Consider the following 21566-nt stretch of genomic DNA (forward strand, 5'->3'; position numbering starts at 1 on the left):
AAAAATTCTGGCTAAATATTTCAAAATTCAGCCTTTTTCATCAAAAACAGCCTTTTTTTATCCACATCTGTAACATTCGAAAAATTAAATTTTCATTAAATGGACGAACAGCATTAGCAGGGCTAGTTTTGGCCCAATCTTGGACTGTTAGAATCCAAAAAGCATTCGGATTGTAATCGGTCGGTCTTTTGTTTAAATCGACCTTTTTTAGATTAATTAGAAAACCGAACATTTCAAACCAAAGCTCAATAGTGATAGATCCAATTGCCTTCCTAAGCAAGTCCAAATTAATGCATTTAGTTTTTTACTTGAAAGCTTATGTTCGTTTTGACTTTAAAAAATAATTGATTTTAAATTAAATAATGGCTTATTGAACTTTTCCTCTTTTTTTCCTTAATTTCTTCAACTTGTAGCTTAGTGTCAGCAAAGAAAGAGTGCTTTTTCTTTCTACTCATTAAAAATTTATTATGTTATGCTGTTTTACGCCTTAAGTTATGGTTTTCTGGCTTTGATACTACTGGATTTCACATTTTTTTAACGTATTTACCCAATTTTCACTTTTTCTACTTTTGTCGCATTATCACGTTATTGACAGTTCACATGTCACTTTATTGGTGTTCAAAATACGGCGCAATTGAACATATTAAAATCCTTAAAGATATAGATTGAGGTTTAAACAGCTTGGCACTACGTGAAGAATTTAATTGAATTTTTCAATTTTATCTTTAAATGTTGTTTTTACTTTGTCGTTTTAGTCGTATGAAATTTACTATATAATGACAAACTTCACTGGTTTGTCATGAAGAAATTGATGGGCCGATATCCTGATATTTGTTGATAGCTGAAAGCTTTCATGACTTTGAAAACAGTTGTTTTCGAAAATGAAAAAAAACTTCAATTTCGCAATTTTTTGTCCATTTCCTACCGAGTCCCGTTAATTACAGGTCACATATGACAATATTGGTGTCAAATGAATTGTTGTCACAAAATTTTTTGTTTTAAAGAAATCGTAATGATTTTACTGGCTTCGACACGGGTTTTTCACAAAAAAAGTAAATTAATTTAAATTTTTTGTCAGATTTGACGTTCTTTTTGTAGACTTAAGACATACTCTGGATAATTAAAGGTCTCAAGGGCTTCCTTTGGACAAATAAACGAGCCTATTTAATTTTTTCTTGTTGTAATTAATGGTTTTCATGACTTTGGAAGCAATTTTGTTTAAAAAAAAAACAAAGTTATTGCGTAATTTTGCTCTTTTTTCTTATCTTTTTGTTTCCTGGTCTCATTAATGAGAGGTCGCATACTACATTATCGTTGTTCGAAGAAGTCGCAATCGAACATAATTTGAGCGCCAAATTATAGCTTTATGGCTTCCAGAGCGTTTTCTGGTAAGTTTTAATTGAATTTTTGTTTGTTGTCTTTTTGTTGTTCTTTTGTAACCTCAAAAAATTAAATAAGGACATGTCTTAATGCCCCTCTATAGAAACATTGGTAATAGTAAACCTATAGTATATTTTTTTTGGATTCTAATGGTTTTCCTCACTTCGAAATTAATTGTTTCTTTAAAAAAAAAATAAGCGAATTTTTTAACTTTGTTGTTCTGCTTCTTTTTTGTCTAATTGTTACCAAGCCTTATTATGAACTGGTTCAATATCTTTTCTGGTGAATTAAAAGTTTTTTTTAGTTTCAGTTTTATCTGACGCTTTGTTGACTTTATTAAGTTTTGTTTTTAAAACGGACATAAAGTTTTTGATTTAATTATTGTTTGTTGTTGTTTGATTTGGATGTACGTCTTAACTCGCTTTCTTAATATTGGCGTGTCTCATCAATCTAATGCATCATTTTTTACTCCACTGAGTTATTTGCTTTGGAGGCTATCTTTTCGTTCATACTCTTTTTTTGAAAATGACATGTAATTTTTGGATTTTTCTATCTTCCTCATTTGGTAGACAATTATGCCGAAATTGTGGATGAGCGGGGTCGGAACCTTATGTACAAGCGCACATTACCGAGCCGCCTTGTTCTCTGTGGGTACGATAACCCTTATTTTTATCGCTCCAAAATACGTATGAAAATAGTACTCCCAGTGAGGAAAAGGCATTGGTATCGAGGCATTTTTTTGGCAGAAATTCAACTTATTAGTGGCTTGACGGGAAGCGGAAAGAGGCGTGAATTGTTGGGGGGGGGGGGGTGGGTTATTTCATTTTGTTTCTTATCCACTATATTATAAAAGTGCTGAAAATTTGGCCCTTCTAGCTTCCAATACGAGCGAAATTAGAAAGAGTTTTAAAAAAGTAGAATGCAAACTCGTCGTTGACAGGAGCTTAGTACAACTTCAACGCAGCCATCCAGTTCAACGTTTTACCATTTCAGATAACAACGATGTATGATGAGGTTTGATTTATACCAAGTCCATGAAGCTTTGCTCCGTAGTTCAGTTTGATTGGCTATTTTGACTACTTAATAGTGATTGGTGCTAATTATTAATAAGTTAACCGCGTTGTTGTGTCATTGATGATGTCAGCTGACGCGACTATTGATGTAGCCGCCGATTTTAATCGGAAAGCTGTGCCAGTGATCAGCCAAAAGCAAAAGGTGGTGTGTAAGAGTGACTATGGGCGCTATCACTCTGGAGTGCAGCTCTTCACACATTCATGGATGCCTGAAGATTCGTCCAGCATAAAGTCAGTACTTGTCTAAACTGTAACTATATCATCATTTGTTAAATAATTCTTGGTAGTTTTAACCTCTATTGCGTTGCAAAATCGAAAAGATATTATTGCCATTAACGCAGAAATGAATACTTTTTATAATCAATAACCTGTTGTAATGCTGTATGATGTAACTGTCTTTAATTAATAGCCGCCTCAGCTTCTCAGCCGGCTATTATAGCGCTCCTAATTTTTTTTAGAATTTAAAGAATTTGAATTGTATTGGGGCGCTGTCTTTTTTTTAAGATATGTTCACGCATTTTCATGATTTTTGAAGTAAGTGAGTAAGTTTGGTTTTAGTAAGTACTAATTGTTTTGATAAGGTAATTTTGGCAGAGATAGTTATTTCGGGATCTCCGAAATAAATTTAACAAAATTTTATCAGATTTTTTAATCATATTTTTAATCATATCACAGATTTGATTTTATTGTTGTTACTTTTTTGTTTTATGGTTTTGTTTCAAGATAATCATAAATTAGTGGAGGCACGTTTTGTCTGATGAGTAGTTGGATGGCGTTTGTATGGATTTCTACTGCGATTTGTTTCCGGAATTCTTTCAGTTTTAAGATGTTTTAAGATCTGTTCACACATTTTCATGATTTTTTAAGTCGAATTGTAGTCGTGATTTTGGTCACGCCGAAACACGAACTGGAGCACCAATTTTGCGGCGTAAAATTTTTTCAGTCGAATTGAATTAAGAGTAGAGTGAGAAGACGTTGTTTGGACGAAAATTCGCTTTCTCGCTAGTGGTTTTTTTGTTTCTTTGATTTTGCTGCTTTTTCGATTTTTTGGATTGGATTCTTTTCTAAATGGTTTTCTCAATCCATTCATAGTCCGTTCTCGGTCTTGTTTTCTGTTTAATTAATGAACATTCTCTGAATTGTGCTTGAGGACTTGTCCTGCTATGTTTTCTTTTTACTACGTCGAATAAAAATTTTTCGCTTTACCTTAGTTCACAGCTTGTTCACCATTTTGCTTGAAATCTTCTTGACTTTTCTAGGCTAGTTTCACTCTTCTCTCATTCTGCTAAAAAGTATTTTTAGACGGCAGTTGCTCATTAAAGCAATTCAAAACGAGCAGAGTCTGTATTAAAAAACGAAATCAGAAAAATGAACGGGATAAACCAAAAAAGCCCGATTTTAGATGCCCGTTACTGGAACTTTGTTCATAGTTACCATCTCTAATGCTTATTGGCATTGATACTAGTCCCTGTGTGGTCTCACTGCGAAACTGGAGTATGTTCAGCTCCAAAAAACATCAAAATTGTTTGCAGTTTATAATTGTTTGTACAAAGATCAGTTTCTCACTAGTTTTTTCTCTTCTTTCAATCCCAATCTTGGTTTTGGGAATCAACGGCGTTTATTTTTTGGCAATCTGCCCGGTATGTTTTATTTTACGCTCCTCTGTCTGTTCCTTGATGAAACATTTCATTATTTTTGAGGTTGATTTTGGAGTAGATTTCTTTATTGTTATTCTGGCGTCACCTTATAGTGACAAGATTTTTCACCTTTATCTTCCCTGTTGAGAATGAAGACAAGAATGCGCACATGACTGGGTGCTTCGCACAGAAAGTATACGGCGTATAAAATATGTACTTCTTATACCAACTTTTTGACGCAGCTGAGGCCAAGTGACAAGCCTTGAAGAAACTATAGAGCTCAGTTGTTCAATTATTTTAATCACTTGTTCGATGAACTGCTCTTTTTTATATAAGTAATGGCTGCGCTAGTGATCGCTGAGCGGAGCTGTATTCGCCTTCTCTTGGTTTTTTCGACTTGAAGAGCAGTTAGTGACGTTTTTTTACGGCGCGCAGCGGAGTATTGGATACGTGTCTTTTGCTGTCGAACAGTGAGTTTATTGTAAACGTCTGTTTTTTATGCAATGTTTTTGCTTGACCGTTTTGCTGTAGAACAATTTTATTTCACTTCTGGGTGACTTTTTCACGCGTCATTTCTTGAATTTTGATTGGCATAAATGGCTACTATTCAAAAATTAATTCTGTTGCTAATATACGCTGGAGGTCTGGGCTGCGAACCTCTCCTTGTTTGGAAAATTGATTAACGGAGTGTTTTGCTGTTTATGTGCACTTGTATTATGAGGAAATTATTTTTTTTTATAGTTCAATTGGTTTTTGGGCTAAATAAGTCATTGACTTTGAAGCATTCTTGATTGGTTTCAGTAAGTGGTAGTTTTCTGAAAGGGTTCTTTTGATTCTGCCGAACAAAACTCAAAAAGCAGAAAGAAGTTTTAGATTGGTTTTCGTTCATACACTGTTTTGAGCAAGAGAGCTTTAAAAGGTGTCAAAAGTTTTTGCCATTTTTAATCAGCTGCGTGATTTTAATCTTTTCCATCCCAAATGCGTTTTCTAACAAATGATAGCGTGCCATTGTAAGCTTTGGCACTTTTGGGCCATTTTAAGTATGCATTAAAAACTTTACGATAGATTTGAAAATCAAATTTTATTTGGTTTTATTGCAGAAAGTTCATTAAATTGAAGATGATTTGTATTGTCCGTGTTCGATATTTTCTCTATTTTCTGACTAATGACTATTCTCTAGTACTGACTACCAAGTGAATTCCAAAATTTATATCGAATGGTAGATCATATCTCGTCTGCCAATTGGATCTAACTCTACTAAAGAATTAAAGTGAACAGCCGAGACGTCCTTCAAATATCGATAAATGCGCCTATACTGTTGACAATGACAAATTCAGATCACAAGTTCTACCCCTTCAAAGCGGATCGCCGCGAATTTTTCCTTCATCGAAATTAAATCTGCATAAGTCTAAGTGCTCTTTTCTTAGCCGCCATTTTGTGCCGCTCTCTTTGTATATACAGTTACAGGATTTACTGTTCGTATCAAAATGTCTTACGAGTCAGTGAAATTTTCGATTTGGACCTGTTCATTTGTTCGAGAAAATCGGGTCGCTGACTGAGGAGCGACAAGGATTTGGTATTTCAGAACTTCAAAGCTTGCCCCAAACTATGTCAACACAGCCTCTTCTCAAGAACTTGCACTCTAGTGAACCGACTTCTACAAAATCTACAATTCCAAGACCCTTGTTGCCTAAGGAATGGACTCCTAATTCATCGGGCATCATCGTTGCAACTTCTGAGATTTTTGAAAAAAAAAAATTGTAATTAGTGTTCAACTTGTTTTCCTTTTTTTGTAGTCGAGTAGTTAAGTGAAATAATGAAGTGAGCAAATGGAAGTTAAGTTTTTCAAAAGATTGGTTCCTTTTTTTAAACTTTTTTGTCAATGAGAAATCAAATAAGAGTAGTGATATTTAATACTGTGGCCCAGTATAGGGAGCCAAAAGTGCGTAATTTGAGTTTAATCGAACTGCTTTTGAAATTGAGTGAGAAAACGGTGTTTACAAAAAATAGGATCAAAAGAATTTTTCACACGTGCAGCAGTTTGACTTCTCTTTTCAGTGTTTTTAGCTTGCTGTTTCAGCACAAATGTTAAAAGGCGACCTGTGTCCTGATGACGCCTATTATTAGCTTTTGATTTTGTGAAAAAGGAGTTAACTGTTTAAATCTCCATAGACATTTTTGTTCCGACCCTACTTGGGGGAGGAATTATATACTCAAATGGGTTTTTTTGTTCAGACAATTTCGACCGATCGATATATATCGTAGAGAAATGTGAGCGGTATCATTGAAAAGCTCGTCCAGCGTAGAATTCAAAATTAAAAAGATTTTTTGATTTTCGTATTTTTCGAGGAGTTATCGAGGTTTAAATTTTTGTGAAAACAAGTGATAATTACATGATTTTGTTCACTTTTATCGTAATTTTTGTTCAAATTAGGGCTTTTCTATAAAAAAATATTAATTCAAAATTACATTTCACGCTACAAAATGAAACAATCTTGTGTTCCCAATAGATCGATAAAAACGCTTGTTCTGGTCTCGTGAGGAAGTTTAGTATAAAATAAAATTGAATTCACTTTGAGAGCTGGTTTTTTAGAAAACTTTTTTTTATTTATTAATAGCCGCACAGCGATAGCTGAGGCTATTATTGGCCTTCTCTTGGTTTTTTTTTTTTATTTCGTCGTCATGATTTTTGTTACGACCATATGACGTCACAGCCACTTTTTGTTCATTCGTTCATGCAATTTCAACTGAATTGCATGTGTGACGTCATTTTTCGCTCTTAGTGGAGCGAGTTTTTTTGTTCATGCGCGTGATTAAATTTTTGGTCACACTTGACTTACCTCACTCTCAAAAATGACTTCCTCAATTTGAAATTGACTTTTATTTACTTTAATTCAAAGAGATAAGGTCAGATGGGTGTGTGTCACTCTAAATGAAGGTTGTTTGAGATCAGCTAATAGAGGCAGCAATAACTTATACAGATTTTTAATCAAAATATAACAGATCAGCCTTCAATGAAAAGACGAAATTTTTTGGTCTGTCTTTTTTACTGTTTTTTTTAGACTGCCGATCTACGAATCAATTGCGGCTATTTTCTGGCAATCTGCCAGCTATGTTTTTTGTTTTTTTAGTCACTTAGAGACTAGTTATTTTCATATCGAGGTCCCGTTAGCGACAAACCTGGTTTACTGTATAATGATGCTCAATGAACAAAATATTTGTTTTCAAGGAATCGCTCATGTTTTTTTTGTCTTACTCATTGAGTTATCGAAATTTTTAATGAATTTTTATCTTTTCGAGATTTTACTAAATTTTGTGAGTCTTATGGCATAAACTTGCTTATTAAAAGTGCATTCGGCTATCCAATATGCATTAGGTAAACCTATATAGTGCTTTGAGCGGACAGCTAATGGCTGTCAAGACTTTAAAAAATAATTTTTCGAAATTTTTTTGAACATTAAACGATATTAAACTTATTTTGATGAACATTAAGTCTCTGTCAGTAAAGATAGGACCCCGTTTTTTTACTGCAACCAAAACAAATCTGGTAAGCAGTTTTATCTTCTAACTATTGTTTTTATGACTTCCATGCAACGAGTTTTGATAATTTTTTTTAAAAGATTTTTGGATATTTTTTCGTAATTTTGCTTCCTTTTAAAATTTTATCTCTTTATCCTATTGTTGATATTCCAGATTGGCTAAAAGAAGACGTCCAATGGCACAAAGATAATTTTCAGAGAAACGCTGATGGTTTAAATGGCTTCAACACTTTCTTCTCGCACTTTTCTACTGAATTTTTGTTTTTGCATGTATTCGTCGTTCTCATACTCATAGGACTTATTATGATGTCCTATTGATGAAATCTTGATTAAAAAAACATCTTTTTCCTACCGTTGAGGCATAACGTAGTGTATTTTTTAACTTCTGTTGAAAGATCTTGAACTTAATGGCTGTTTATACTTTAAAAATAATTTTTTAAACCATTTTTTTGAAAAGTAAGTCAGTCTCAAAAATAACAAGACCTCCCTTTTTTTACTGCAATCAAATTGAATTAGGCTCGCAGTTGGAGCATTTAACTATTGGCTTTATTACTTCGATGTCACGAGTTTTCATAATTCTTTTTTAATTTTTGGATTTATTTTGTAATTTTGTTTCCCTTTAAAATTTTATCACCTTATCCGAATATTGATAGTTCTCAGTGGCTTAGAAAATTAGAGAAGGCGTTCAATGGATCGTAGTTAAAGTTTTCAGAGAAAATTTTATGGTTTAAATGGCTTCAACACTTCTCTGGCACTTACAGAATTTTTGGTCTGCCTGTATTCGTTTTTATAGTCACAAGACTTATTGTGATGTCTTATTGATTATCTATGCATGACAGAAATCCTTGTCCTCACATCGAGGCATAACTGAACGTTTTTATTGACTTCCATTGAAAGCTATTGAATTTAAAGGCTGTTAAGACTTTAAAAGTTTTTGAATTTTTTTGGGCATAAATCAATCTTAAGCCTATTTCGTCAACTGTAGGTCGGTTTCAGTAATGACAGAACCACTACTGTTTCTACTTCAACGAAAATTTATCTAGAGGGCAGTTTTATCTGCTAGCTATTGGTTATATGACTTCAATGCCACAAGATTTTATTTTTTTTTGAAAATTTTTTTGGACTTTTGGTTCCTTTTGAAATCTTATCCTGTTATCCTATTATTAGTGGCTCCCAATAGCTTGGAAATGAATTTCAATGGATCATAGATAAAACTTATGGTTTAAATGGCTTCGACACTTTCTTGCACTTTTCTACTAAAATTTTGGGTTTTTGCCTGCTTGTTTTGTTTTCTTAATCATAAGACTTATTGCGATGTCTTATTGATAACTTTAAGATGACAAATATCCTTATCTCACTATCAAGGCATAAGTTTGCGTATTTATCGACTTTTAAGAAAAAATGTTTCTGGACACTAACTATAATTAAACTTTTTTTCATGAACTGTAAGTCAGTCCCAGTAATGAAAGGACCCTCTTCTTTTTTATTGTGACCAAAATTAATCTGGTGAGCGGTTTTATCTGCTAACTATTGGTTTTTTTGACTTCGATGCCACGACTTTTGAATTTTTTAAAAAAAAGTTTGTTCCCTTTCGAAATCTTATCTCATTATCCTAATATTGATAGATCTAATTGGCTTATATTAGACCTCCAGTGGATCATAGATAAAGTTTTCAGAGAAACGCTTATGGTTTAAATGGCTGCGTCGCTTTTTTTTCTACTAAATTGTTGGTTTTTGCATGTTTGTTGTTGTTTTCATAATCATAAGACTTATTGTGATGTCCTATTGATAACTTATGATTGACAAACATCCTTGCCTCCTCGTTGAGGCATAACATTGAAGCGTATTTTTTGTCTTCCGTTGAAAGCTATTGAATTTAAAGGCGTTGATATAACGGCTTTCCTCAAAACTTTCGTAGTATAATTATTTTTGTTCATACTTGCTGATTTTCTGAATTCATATTGTTAAAAAAAAGAATTCCATTGCTGTTGAAAATTTGTGTGAGATTATAGAAATTTCTACCAATTTTTTTAATGGCATTGCCACTTTTCTTTCTAATTTTTTTTGAATTAGCTGTTGTTGCCTTTGTTTGAATTCTTCATGTAGTCGTAAAGTGCTGACTGGTCTCATAAGCTTCTAATTGAGGATTGAATGAATGATGTTGCTCAATGCATTAAGTTTATAACCACTAGTATTAAAGTTTACAATTTTGTTCGTTCTCAAAGATTTTCTAGACTTTTCAGTCTTTGTTCTTTTCGTGAACTTCTCATTATTGAGAGGTTCCATTCAGTTCCTTGTAATTCAAAAACTATTTTTCCATTGATATAATGTCGTTACTGATGTTGTGTTTGTTGGACAATATGGGTTTCAGGTTTGGGTTGGATAAAAGTTTTGTGAGTGGTCAATATTTGTTTTTTCTCTTCTTTTAGCATATTCGCTGAAAAATTTTTGTTTTTGCTCTTTTTGTTGTTTGTTTTTGTAGTCTTTCTAATGGAAGATCTTGTGAGCGCTGTAATGAGGCATGGTATTATGCAATTCAATTAGTAGTTCGGTTTTGTAACGATTTTTTAAAACTCAAACATCTATTTTTAATTAACTCATCATTAGGTTGACAATTGAGTCAAAAACGTAGATGAGCTCGGGTCGGAACATCATGAGTGAACGCACATTAACGAGAATCCTTGTTTAATAGATTATTAATGCGTTCTCAGTGATTTTTGCCCGTTTTCGTAGTCCTTTTTGTTGTCTTTTCTCAGTCCCATTAATGATCCGTCTCGTTGGCGCTATAATTTTGATTGAAGCTATTTAACATCTTTGACACTACTTTTTTTCAAAAATTGTTTCTGTGTTTTAAATTATGCTTGATATTCTAGTTTTTGTTGTGTCGTTTGATGTCCTATTGTCTCATTGGGTTTCAAATGAGGCGTGAACTCTTTGACGGTTTGAATCTATATCTAACGCTATCGAGCATGAAGACTCAGACTCAAATAAAACTTATAAAATATTCACTGTCTATTAATAGAATGAACTCAATTCTGATTGGACAAAAATGTAAATAAAAGGTATAAATACGAAATGCATAACACGAAATATTCATTCGTTCTTCAATTGATTCTTGTGAAACTTAGTGCTATTTTCCATCCTCAGAACTTGTGAAATTTTCTCATCTTAGCAGAATACCGGACGCTTGCGAACCTAAATACTTAAGAAAATATTTGAAAAGGAAGCATAAAAACTGCACACGGAACCTAAACATTAATAGGAAACTCCTATTAGAATAGCTTTGCAGAGAGTCACCATAAACGCTTTCTACAACTTTGTGTTGTGGTGGACAGATCATTTGTTTTGTTCACTTGTGCAAGTGGACTTTGATGTTGTGTCGGTGTTGGTGTTGGTGTCTTTTTATGTTGTCTCATTTTGTTCTACTAAGCTTTTGTCTACTGCTTGAAATCCTTAATGTTAACGTGTACTTAATATGCTGTTATTGGTCTTAATGTTTTTTTTTAAATTTTAAACTGTTTTATGATAAATGGGAATTGAGTTTTTAATATTTCTTTCATTCGTTTTTTTGTTTTAGTATATGCTTTGTTTACTATCGAAGGCCGTTCTTTTTGTTTTTCTTTTTGTATATGCTCTATCGAAGGCTGTTCTTCTAATGAGGATGATGACTTTAGTTTGTTTCATTCTTTGGATTGTAGTTCATGACTTGCTCTGTTGTTTTTTAATCTCTTCAGAGGTTTTGTTCAATTTTGAATTCAAAATTAGAGTGATGATTTTGATATTGCCAAAGTAGGAAGATGATTGAAAAAGCGAGGTGTAGTTTTGTGGTGTAAAATTAGAGATAATGAGTTGGGTGAGAAACCCATGTTTGATTTAAAAATTGGTTTCTCGATTTTGTCCGATTTTAATGCCTTTTCATATTTTTGTTAATATTTTTCTAATTGGTTGTTCCCTTCCATTCCTGGCAAATTCTAGTACAGACCCAAACGTGATTCTCGTCGAAGAGGTCGCGGGTTCGAACCCCTCCGCAGTCAACGTGGTGTAGACTCAAACGCGGTTAGAATCCTTCGGCAGTCAACGTGCTATAGGAGCAAACGTGATTTTTCTCATCGTAGAGGTGGTGGGTTTAAACCCCTCTGCACCAAGAAGTTTTTGCGTCATAAAAGTTTTTTTAGTCTATGCCCCCAGACGTTCGAGAGCAATTCATCCGAGATTAGTCGGTTTGTTTCTAACAATTATACTACTAATCAGAGTTCTGAAGTTCCGATAAAGATGTCTTCTTTATAGCAATAATTTCTGATCAGGAAAGTTTTAATTATATATGTTTAGCTTTAATTACACCTTCAATATATTAAAATGATTAAGGAGAAAATCAAATGATTGCAATTGTTGAGAAGAAATCAAGACTTGCGTAATTTTTCGCCCTTTCATTTGAAATATTGGAACATTACCCTTAATTCATGTGCTTAAATACGCAAATCTTTTCTAGGCAAATGTAATATTAAAAAATCCGACTTAATCTCTCTCAACCTCACTAAGCTTTGTTAGAAGATTATATAAATACTATTAATAATGTAAGTCAAGTATCGCTACGAGGACAGAAAGGTGAGGTTAAAGAGCCCACCAAGCATCTGCCCTTTTCAGTTCTCACTGAAGGTGTAAAGAAATCTTATAATTAACAGAAAAGAATTAAAAAAATGAAGAACAAAACGAAAACTTAAACACCATTTTCTGAAACCAAAAGTGCCTGTGAACATCTTTTTTATAGCCGAGAAGCTGTAAGCTGAGCGTAGCTATATTGCGGTGCTCTTGGTTTTTTTACGACTCGAAGAGGAGTATTGGTTTTCTTAAGGTTTTTTTTTACCGGAAGTACTATTCGTTCAGACGATATTTTGACCTGAAAGCGAAAGTGAGTAAAATTGCAGTGTGAACTAATTTTTTCTGAGCGAGAGAAGTTTTTTGATCATGCGCTGCGTTTAGTGAATGACTTTTTGACTTTGAAAAGTAGTTTTTGACTGAATGGCCCATATAGATAACGGTTTTTGGCCGTTTTTCGTCCAAGTGCCTCTTTTTTTGCTTGCAATTTGCTTTTTTGTAGAAATAATTTTTATTGGATGCTATATTGAAACGTAAACCTCGGAAATTGATACCACAGTGTTTTGCAGAGCCTGACAATGCGTTTGAAATTCAAAATTGTCACATTTCTCGATTTTTTAGTTAATTTTTGTCTTTTTTTCTAGTAATTTCTTCATTTTTTGGATCTTTCAACCGTCTTTTTGTCGAAAATCATTTAACATAGCATCGTCACTTTGATAATTCATATACTGAACGCCTCTTTCTATCTCGATGTAATTTTGTTTTATAAAATTGTACATATGCTAATTCGATTTTGGTAGTTTTTTTTCCAATTGTTCTCAGTTTTTTGTTTGTTTTTTAGTTTTAATTACTAGCACTAGTCTTTTTGTGCAACATGAGGGGCTTAAGTTTCGTTCAATAAAAAATCAATCATATTTTGGCGTTCAGTTTTTGAAAACCCTTTTTTTTATTGGAAATTTTCATAAATGCAGTCTGAAAAATTTTGAACATTTTTTTTTGCAAAATGTTTTTTAGGTTTGAGTTCTGATTTTGCCTTTTTTGTTCCGTTCAGGATGATGGATCTTTGTCTCGAATGTCTCGTTGTTTTTACTATGTCTCGAATGCTGAACATTAAAATGTAATCGTTTTCTTCACTTAATTAATTTGATTTTTAACTTTCAAAAATCAAGAATTAGTCTTTTTTTACGGTGTTCCTTACATTCTGTCCATATTTTTCACATTCTAGTTTGTATCATTCTGGCTTTGTCCTTGCATCTACATTTTTATTTGTTTTTTTTTTTAAATTTTTTCAGTTGTTAAAAATTGAATGATTTCAGGTTTTTCTTGGATTTTCGTCATTTCTTTGGTTTGCAATTGATTTCATTCATCATACATTAGTCCTGAGAGTTTGCTACAAAACCTATTCCAAAATTTCTGCTTATTACTGCTTATTGCAGTTTTCTTCAGTCCTTGGTATTGTTTTTAAACAATGTTTTGCCTTTGAGTTTTATTCTGTTGCTTGTGTTTTCTATTAATTTTATTTTTGAATTAGTATGAAATCATGTCTGGAATATATACATCAAGGAAGAAGTATGTGTTGTTTTTGGCTTAATTGCAGTGATTAGAAATTCAATTGTAGTGGTTTTCCTATTCTTAAATTTGCGCATTTTTTTGAAAAATGTAACTTAATTTCTTTGGTTATTATTTGCCGTCTGCTTTCGCGACCTTGAGATTAGAATCCTGAGTTGTTTGAGGGCAATTGATAACCGTGTCAGCTTTTTCAGGCTATTGGTAATTTGGCAATCCTAATTATGTCGCACTTTTTTAACGTTGCGAAACGTTTTCAATAATATAATATTTTGCTGCATTTTGTTTCTCTTGGTGATAGTGGTTTAAATTTCACTAAATTTCAGATCAGACCTGGGGAGGTAATGAGTTAAAGGTTTAATACAAAGGGTAATGACTTCAACTGCAATTACGTTTTTTGTGTAGTTTTGATGCTTCCGGCTATGTTTTTTGTTTCGTCGTCTGCCGCTCTTTTTCGTTTTACATTTGTTCACACAGCAAAGCTGAAAAAGTCAAATCTTCTGAATGACTTCTTCTTCTCACTAACGGCATTTGCGCGCGTGATGTCATTTCTCACTCGTTTTAGCAAAAGTTTTTAGGTTATTTGCGTGATTAGATTTTGATTATACGTGACTTACCTCGCTCAATAAAATGACTTTTGCACTTTAAAACTAAGTTTAATTTGAATTAGTTTAAGGTCAAAGGAACTCATATGTGCAGTAAAGGTCCCTAATAAAAAGCCTCTGCGGAATGAATTTCAACAAGCTTAATTAATTTATCGCTGAATGTTTTTTACCTAGTTTTTTGAGCGGCGTCGATTTTTTTTTTCAATTTAGATCTGTATCTGTTTCTATCTCTATTATATGGCACGCAGGTCTATTCTTTCGCAGCTATTCCGGCAATCTGCCGGCTCTGTTCAGTAAATTTACTGTTAGGTTCATGCCATCACCTGCTGTTAGCCCATCCAACGAGATAATGTTTACAATATGTAGTCAACTTTCCTCATTTATTTGAACCTTGGGTTCGTATAATGCACAAATTTAAACGCCTTAAGCGTCTCTTTAAACAATCTTGGTCAATCGGAAAGTTTATTAGTTCAAATTATGAAAAATAAAATTATCTCTTGTGACACATTTCGAGCGTGCAACCCACAAGATCGGGTTTTAGATGCCAACAATTATGTAGCAAATGGTTGCATGACAAAATACCCAATGCGAAAATACCCAATATGCCAAAGGTTACATGACAATTTACCCAATTCCATTTTACCCAATGCCCTTTTACCCTACGTCATTTTACTCAACCTGCCATTTTACCCAATGCCAACTTACCCAATGCTCTTTGATCTTTTCGGTCAATTATCCAATTACAAATTAGCAATCGCTAATACAAGGATGATTTAAAATAGATAGTTGCGATAGTTTCATATCAAGTCCCACGGTCCATTTAATTATATAGTCGGGCTAATCTCATGTTCGATTGTGATAGTTTCATATCAAGTCCCACGGGCCTTTTATTTTATAGTCGGCTAATTAGTCGTTCTCGTTAATTTAGCAATAGGGTAAATTGGCATTGGGTAAAATGGCATTGGGTAAAATAGCAGGTTGGGTAAAAGGGCATTGGGTATAATGGTATTGGGTAAAATGGAATTGGGTAAATTGTCCTGACACCGTGCCAAAATACTCAATGCCATTATACCCAATTTATTTCCTTTGATCTTTTCGTTCAACAATCCGATTACAAATTAACACTCGAAATATTATGCTAAATAATGGTTCTGATAGTTTCAACGTTAGACTAAAATACGGCATATTTTGGGGGTATTTTATCACATTGGGTATTTTGTCCTGACGCCGTAGCTATATATAATTCTCGAGAGAACAAGATGTTTTGTATAATTCAATATATAGTTCATGAGAGTTCATATGACTCATCGAGAGAAAAAGATGTTTTCATGTTATGTATTTAGGGCGGTTGTGTATTTAATACATGGTTTGCATGGACATTGCGTTGTGTTCCACGAAATGGCATCTCTCTTAGTGCAATACGGCATCGCAGCTTATTCACACGACAACTATGGTCACGGAAGGAGTTCTGGCACTAAAGTGCTGCCTCCTAATTTTAGCGTCTATTGGCAGGATGCAGTTGACAGGATAAAGGAAGTGTCTGCTACCCATCCTGATATCCCTGTTTTTGCATTCGGCCATTCTCTCGTTAGTATCGTCTTAGGTGTTGTGGATCAAACTATTTAAAAACGAATTTTGACTTAATTTCAGTGTTGCCTCGAAAATTTCTGATGACCAGTTTGCGCCAATTTCGATTGAACTCATACGAGAGGCTAACCGGAACCAAATTACTTAGAGAACTATTAAGTATCTGTAATCTAATAACGCATTATGCGCCACATCGCTAAAAGTAGTGCAGCTTGTACTTTGGATCGCTAGTTAAGAGTAGCTTTGTGTAATTTGTGTAAGGATCTATTAAGGAAATGAAAATTACCAAGCATCATTATCTATGTTGAGTTTTCAGGGTGGCTTAATTGTGGTTGATGTGATGTTGGAGCTAAAAGATCTGCTCAATGGGTGCATTTTGATGGCTCCTGCTCTTGGCAAAAATCTCAACATGTCCAAACTCAGCGCTTTGGTTCGAATTTAAGTTTAAAATAGAAACAATCTCGATCAATATCGAAATTGATTGTTCTTTAATTTCAGGAGTTCCTTGCCGCGCCAATCAGCAAAATACTACCTTCGTTTCCTGTGCCAACAAATCTCAAAGCATCTAACTTCACAAGCTTAAGAAAGAAAGTGAGTGACGAACAAATTTTATCAGCGGTCATTAGCTTGTTGCGAATATACAGAACAACTCAAGATCCCATATCGCTGCTTAAATTCTTCCTCGCTAATTTTAATTCTGGAAAAAGTTTGGACCTCGCCTTTCAGAATAAAATCTTATCTTTCGCGCAGCAAACCAGAACTTACGCTAGCTATTTTGAGTTGCCTGTTGACAGTTACTTCACTATTTAAGTCTGAAAAAATTCGAAAAGGCGTTTGATGGTATGTTCAAATCTGTTCCATATTCTCTCTGTTTGAACGGTCTCCTGCTGAAAATTGGGAACCTTTTTAAGCGAGAACGTTTAATAATACTGAGATAATAGCACTTCTAATCGCGTATTTTTTGTTGAACATTGCTGGTTTTTAGATATAGACGATTAGCTTCTTTTAACAGCTTTTGAGGAAATGTGTGAAAACATTTTTGCCCATATTTGTTTCCGTTCGGGAGTCATAAAGTAACGATGATGATCATTTTTCTTGGCCTGATTACTTCTTTTATGCCCGGGCGTTTTTGTCATTAATTCAGCGGAAGGTTTTTTGAACGCTGGATGATTACACTCCTTGACAAAAGAAACGCTCAAATTGCACTTTCATGTGAAAGACTACTTGTTTTGAAACGCATTTTCAGTACCGATCCAGGCTCTGTTTTTTTAACTTTATTTAAATGGACTACAAGTTGATAGAATTTTAAATGCTATGAATAGTAGAAAGAAGCCAAGAGTACTTACGGAGAAGATGCAATATAGAAGTTTGACTGTTTTGAGTTAGAAACAGATATACCGTTGACTTCAATCCCTTGTGAAATCGCTCTCTATTTTCGTCATGCCTTCATCATTTGAAACAAGTTTTTCAGGGAGTTTTATGACTAAACTAAACAGATTTTATGAGAATGAACTTACTGCTTCTTATGTGAAACTAGTCAGCCTCTATGTGGAATTTTGTCGGTAAGTAGTTCTGACATCGTTTTACAATATAGGGGAGTTAAATGTCTCTTCATTTGTAATTCAATTATGTAAATATGAAAACAAACTGAATTAAGGTTGGTACTGAAAACGTACCAACCTTAATTCTGTATAAAAGCTTGTAACCAATAACAAGAAGAACTTCGAGGCTGCCGTGACAGAAGGTTCGAAAGATCTGCTGGCGACATACCGGAATTGTATAAAGAAAAATGGACAGCATGAGCAATTGAACTCGGTTTTTTTGTATAAAAATATTGAAACTTCATTTAGCCTCTGAATATATTTCAGACGCTACTATGCTTAACTCAGCTATATTTAATAAACAAAATGAACTGGTGCGTAACAGTGTAATGAACAGTGTAACTTTTTAATAGGAACCAAAGGGGCAGAGATGCCGAACTGGAACAGCAACCTGAATCGAACATAGCTCAATACTGATCGTCATCTGATCGCACAACTGAAATCGTCAACTGATCGCACACGCCAGATGAAAAAACAGGTCTTCTGGCGTCAATAGAAGTCGCATTAGTTGAATTTCTACAAGAAATCAACCGATAAAATGAAAACGGCCTTCTAAATGGAAAATATTTGTTTTTGCTAAAACACAGATGTCTAATGGATCGACAGTAGTAAAACGAATAACTTAGCCACACGAAAAACTGTTACTAATTCCTATTCGAATGCTGGAGAGGAGTACTGGTTAATTAACATAGCCGTAAACCAGCCATCATAAAACAGTCAGTTAAACTAGTATGTGCTGTCTGTCACAACCAAAATAAACTAGCATTTTATTAAGGAAAAGCGCACAAATATAAAGATGCACTATTTAATAATAAATGCACATTGTCTTTAATTCCTTCAAAAATCCTGATCACAAGCTCTTCTGCCATCCACGACTTCTAGATTGGATTCTGAAATTACCGAATAGCGCGCGATACTGGTTGACAAAAATAGCGCGCAAACCAGGTTTCGGTCATTAATTTCCGAAGTCTCACATCAAAAAAGTGTGCAAACGCAGCAGCTATTTGACAGAATTCAATATCAAGAGTTGAGAATAGTTGAGATTGCACTCAAACATAAGCACAAAGCTCAAATTCGCCCGTATTTTTGTGCATAAGGGTTATAATTTCGCCCTTTCGCTCAATGGGCCTCTGCTAAAAATAGTTTTTTGTATTCATTATGGAAATGTTATACTTCAGTTCATTAGTTCTTTACAAAGTCCAAAGAACAAATGAACACTTGCCCATGTGGGATTTCATCAACTCATAAAAAATCGCTAAAATGACGTTATGTTGAAACCAACGGAGTTCGAGACTTCTCATAAACTCCTCTGTTTTGATAACAATTTAGTCATCAGTCATTCGAAAGTTACAGCTGCGCCTCCAAGTTTTTGTAGTGGAAACCTCGGAATGACCTTCAACAAAAACTGCATGCGCATTTTGGTCATAGTCCAAAATTTTCCAACCCATCGTTTCCACTCTTTTTTACCAAGAATGTGGAAATCATTGTGAAATTTGAATGGTCAAAATTTGCAGTATTAATGTATAAATATACCCTAATTATTTTGTAAATTTTGACATGTGCCTGCTCGGTTGAAAGCAGTTGGTTATTTGAATCGAGTCTTGGAGCAGAAAAAGAAACCTACTCATAGCACTATATAAGAATCACTCTAAATCGAACAAGTATCTCATTTAAATATATTGCGAAACGTTGACATACGTTAGAGCAGAAATGAAAAGTTATCATATACCAATTGAAACCTTAACCTCTGAAGTTTCATGAAAAAAGAATCAAGAAATTGTGAATTGCTGCAAGATTATGAAAAGTTTGTAAACCCAAATGTTATCATTTTTTGAGAACTTGAATTTAAAAAGGTTCAAATTTTAACGGGGGATGAGTTGTTACTGGATGAGCGAAAGCGAATAACCAAGCATTTTTGTTTAGCAAATAGAGAACATAGAAGATCCGCTTGTGTATCACGGCCAACCGAAGCTGAAACATGTAGTGATGATCACGGATGCGATGGAGCAGGTTCCGGCTAAGGCTCAATTGGTAACTACTCCCTATCTAATTGTCAGTGGAGACCAAGACGTTATAACTCCTGTCGGGCCGATGAAAGTGTTCCACAGCGCTGTACCCCATTCTACCGACAAATCGTTCAAGGTACGTTTTCTCTGTCCATTGATTTATTGCCAGTCTTGAAGGCAATTTTTTGTCGAAACAGAAAAAATTGAAATTTAAGCTAGTATTGTCTTCGTTAATTTGACAGCCGAAACTTTATATGAGAGTCATAGTCCCTTCCAATTTGAAATTTCAAAACTCTTGTTTTTGTAACTACGAAGCAGTCAGCTGAGCGTAGTTATATTGCGGTGTTCTTTTTTTACCTGAAGCACAATGTGGTCAAGAGACTTTGTGACCGAGAAGCGAAAATGAATAAAATTTCCGTGTGAATTGATTTTTGCTGAGAGAGTGAGAGAAGTTTTTCGTTCATGTGCTGCTCAATTACTTTTTGACAGTTGTGAATGTTTTTTTGACAAAATTGTGCATATAATTAACCGTTGTCAATTTGTCTTACTTTTGCTCGTAATTAGAGTTTGTTTAGAATTTTTTTAAAATCAAAGCTGCACTAGTATCCAACGCTCCGCAATTGGTGGTAAAACAGTGTTTTGAAGAGCGCAGTATTGTGTTTTCTCGTTTTTTTCATAGTTTGTGTTTTTTGGTTTTGAAGGTATTTTTTGTACTCAATGTATGTGCTAAGGGTGGTTTGAACAACCAGGTATTGCGTTTTTCAGTTTAACGCGATGAGTTTTAATGTATAAATTTTTAAATAATTTTGGAGGTTTTGCCCAATTTTTCTTAAGTTTTGCTTTCTAATTTAGTTTCATTTAATGTGTTTTTGTGCATTTTCGAATTTTATAATTTAAATTTGTCCTATTCAAAATCAATTTTTTGCTAAAGGTTTGGTTTTCATAGCAGGCCCATAACATGTTTGAAGTCTTTCAAAAGTTTTTAGGATTTTTTCAGCCCAAATTGGTTCAATTTTCTACGTTCTTTTGTCTTTTTTAATTTATAAAATTAATTTCATGTTTGTCAAAGTTGAAAAAGGCCTAATTGAAGACATAATTGCTTTTTATGTTCATTTATTTAACGATTTTTTCTGGTAATGCAAACTTGAGCAATTATCTTTTTTCTGACCCTCAGGAGTCAGTGAACCTCCTAGGGTTTGATTGTAGGTAACTGCATAGTTTTTAGTGGCAATGCAATCAGTGACATTAATATCACGAATTTAGCGACTTTTAACAGAATTTCCGATTTTCTAAATAATGTTCTTTTTTGAGATAACCGAACCTTAGGGCCCATAAAAATTTTTTCGTGCTCGCAATTGAGTTACTGGACAGATTCTAGAGACAAGAAAATTTTGCACGTATTAAAATATCACGAATATTCACATTATTTTTCTTGAAATCGTTTGTCATATTTCTCAAGTTTTTCTGTCTTTAGTGGTCAACAAAACTCCTTTAAGAGTTTGGGAGACTGTTTGGCTTGCATAGTTGAATTGGTCTGGCGGCCAGCTACATTTGTTTTTAGTTTTTATTCAAATTTTCAACTCTATTTCTGAACTTGTCCTGCTGTTTCTTTTTTTTAATTTCAATTAAAATTCAAATAGGATTGGCATTTTTAATCACAGTGGAGTAGTAAAAATAGCGAAGTAACGAATAGGTTCGAAAGGCTGATATTCAAATTATCTTTCTTGTTGAGTGAGAATTTGGTGTTTGAACTGTTTTTTTTTGGTTTTTTTCAAGTGCGGCAATTTAACCTCTGTTTTCAGTGTTTTTCTCTTGAGTGTAAGTAATGTGATGCTCATGTGTTCTAATTGCACCTGTGGGCAATTGATCGAGTTATGCAACGGGTAGCTAACAATTTTAATGATTTTGACAGTATTTGATGTCATAAAAGACAGTATTTGATGGTATTTGACAGATTTTGACAGTATTTGATGTCC

The 21566-nt window shown here is 33.8% G+C and overlaps 1 protein-coding gene across 1 annotated transcript in view; it reads left to right on the forward strand.

Annotated features, from left to right (window-relative positions):
• Nucleotides 1–2376: 2376 nt before the first annotated feature.
• Nucleotides 2377–21566, forward strand: part of LOC142334545 (monoglyceride lipase-like) — a 40252-nt gene continuing 21062 nt past the window's right edge. The window contains exons 1-5 of the mRNA XM_075382663.1: nucleotides 2377–2684; nucleotides 15740–15983; nucleotides 16300–16413; nucleotides 16482–16574; nucleotides 19508–19726. Coding sequence (XP_075238778.1) covers nucleotides 2515–2684; nucleotides 15740–15983; nucleotides 16300–16413; nucleotides 16482–16574; nucleotides 19508–19726 — 840 coding nt within the window. The 5' untranslated portion in view covers nucleotides 2377–2514. The remainder of the gene's footprint in view (nucleotides 2685–15739; nucleotides 15984–16299; nucleotides 16414–16481; nucleotides 16575–19507; nucleotides 19727–21566) is intronic.

Source organism: Convolutriloba macropyga, chromosome 2 (genome assembly GCF_964194025.1).
Source record: "Convolutriloba macropyga chromosome 2, txConMacr16.3, whole genome shotgun sequence".
Classification (NCBI taxonomy): Eukaryota; Metazoa; Xenacoelomorpha; order Acoela; family Convolutidae; genus Convolutriloba; species Convolutriloba macropyga.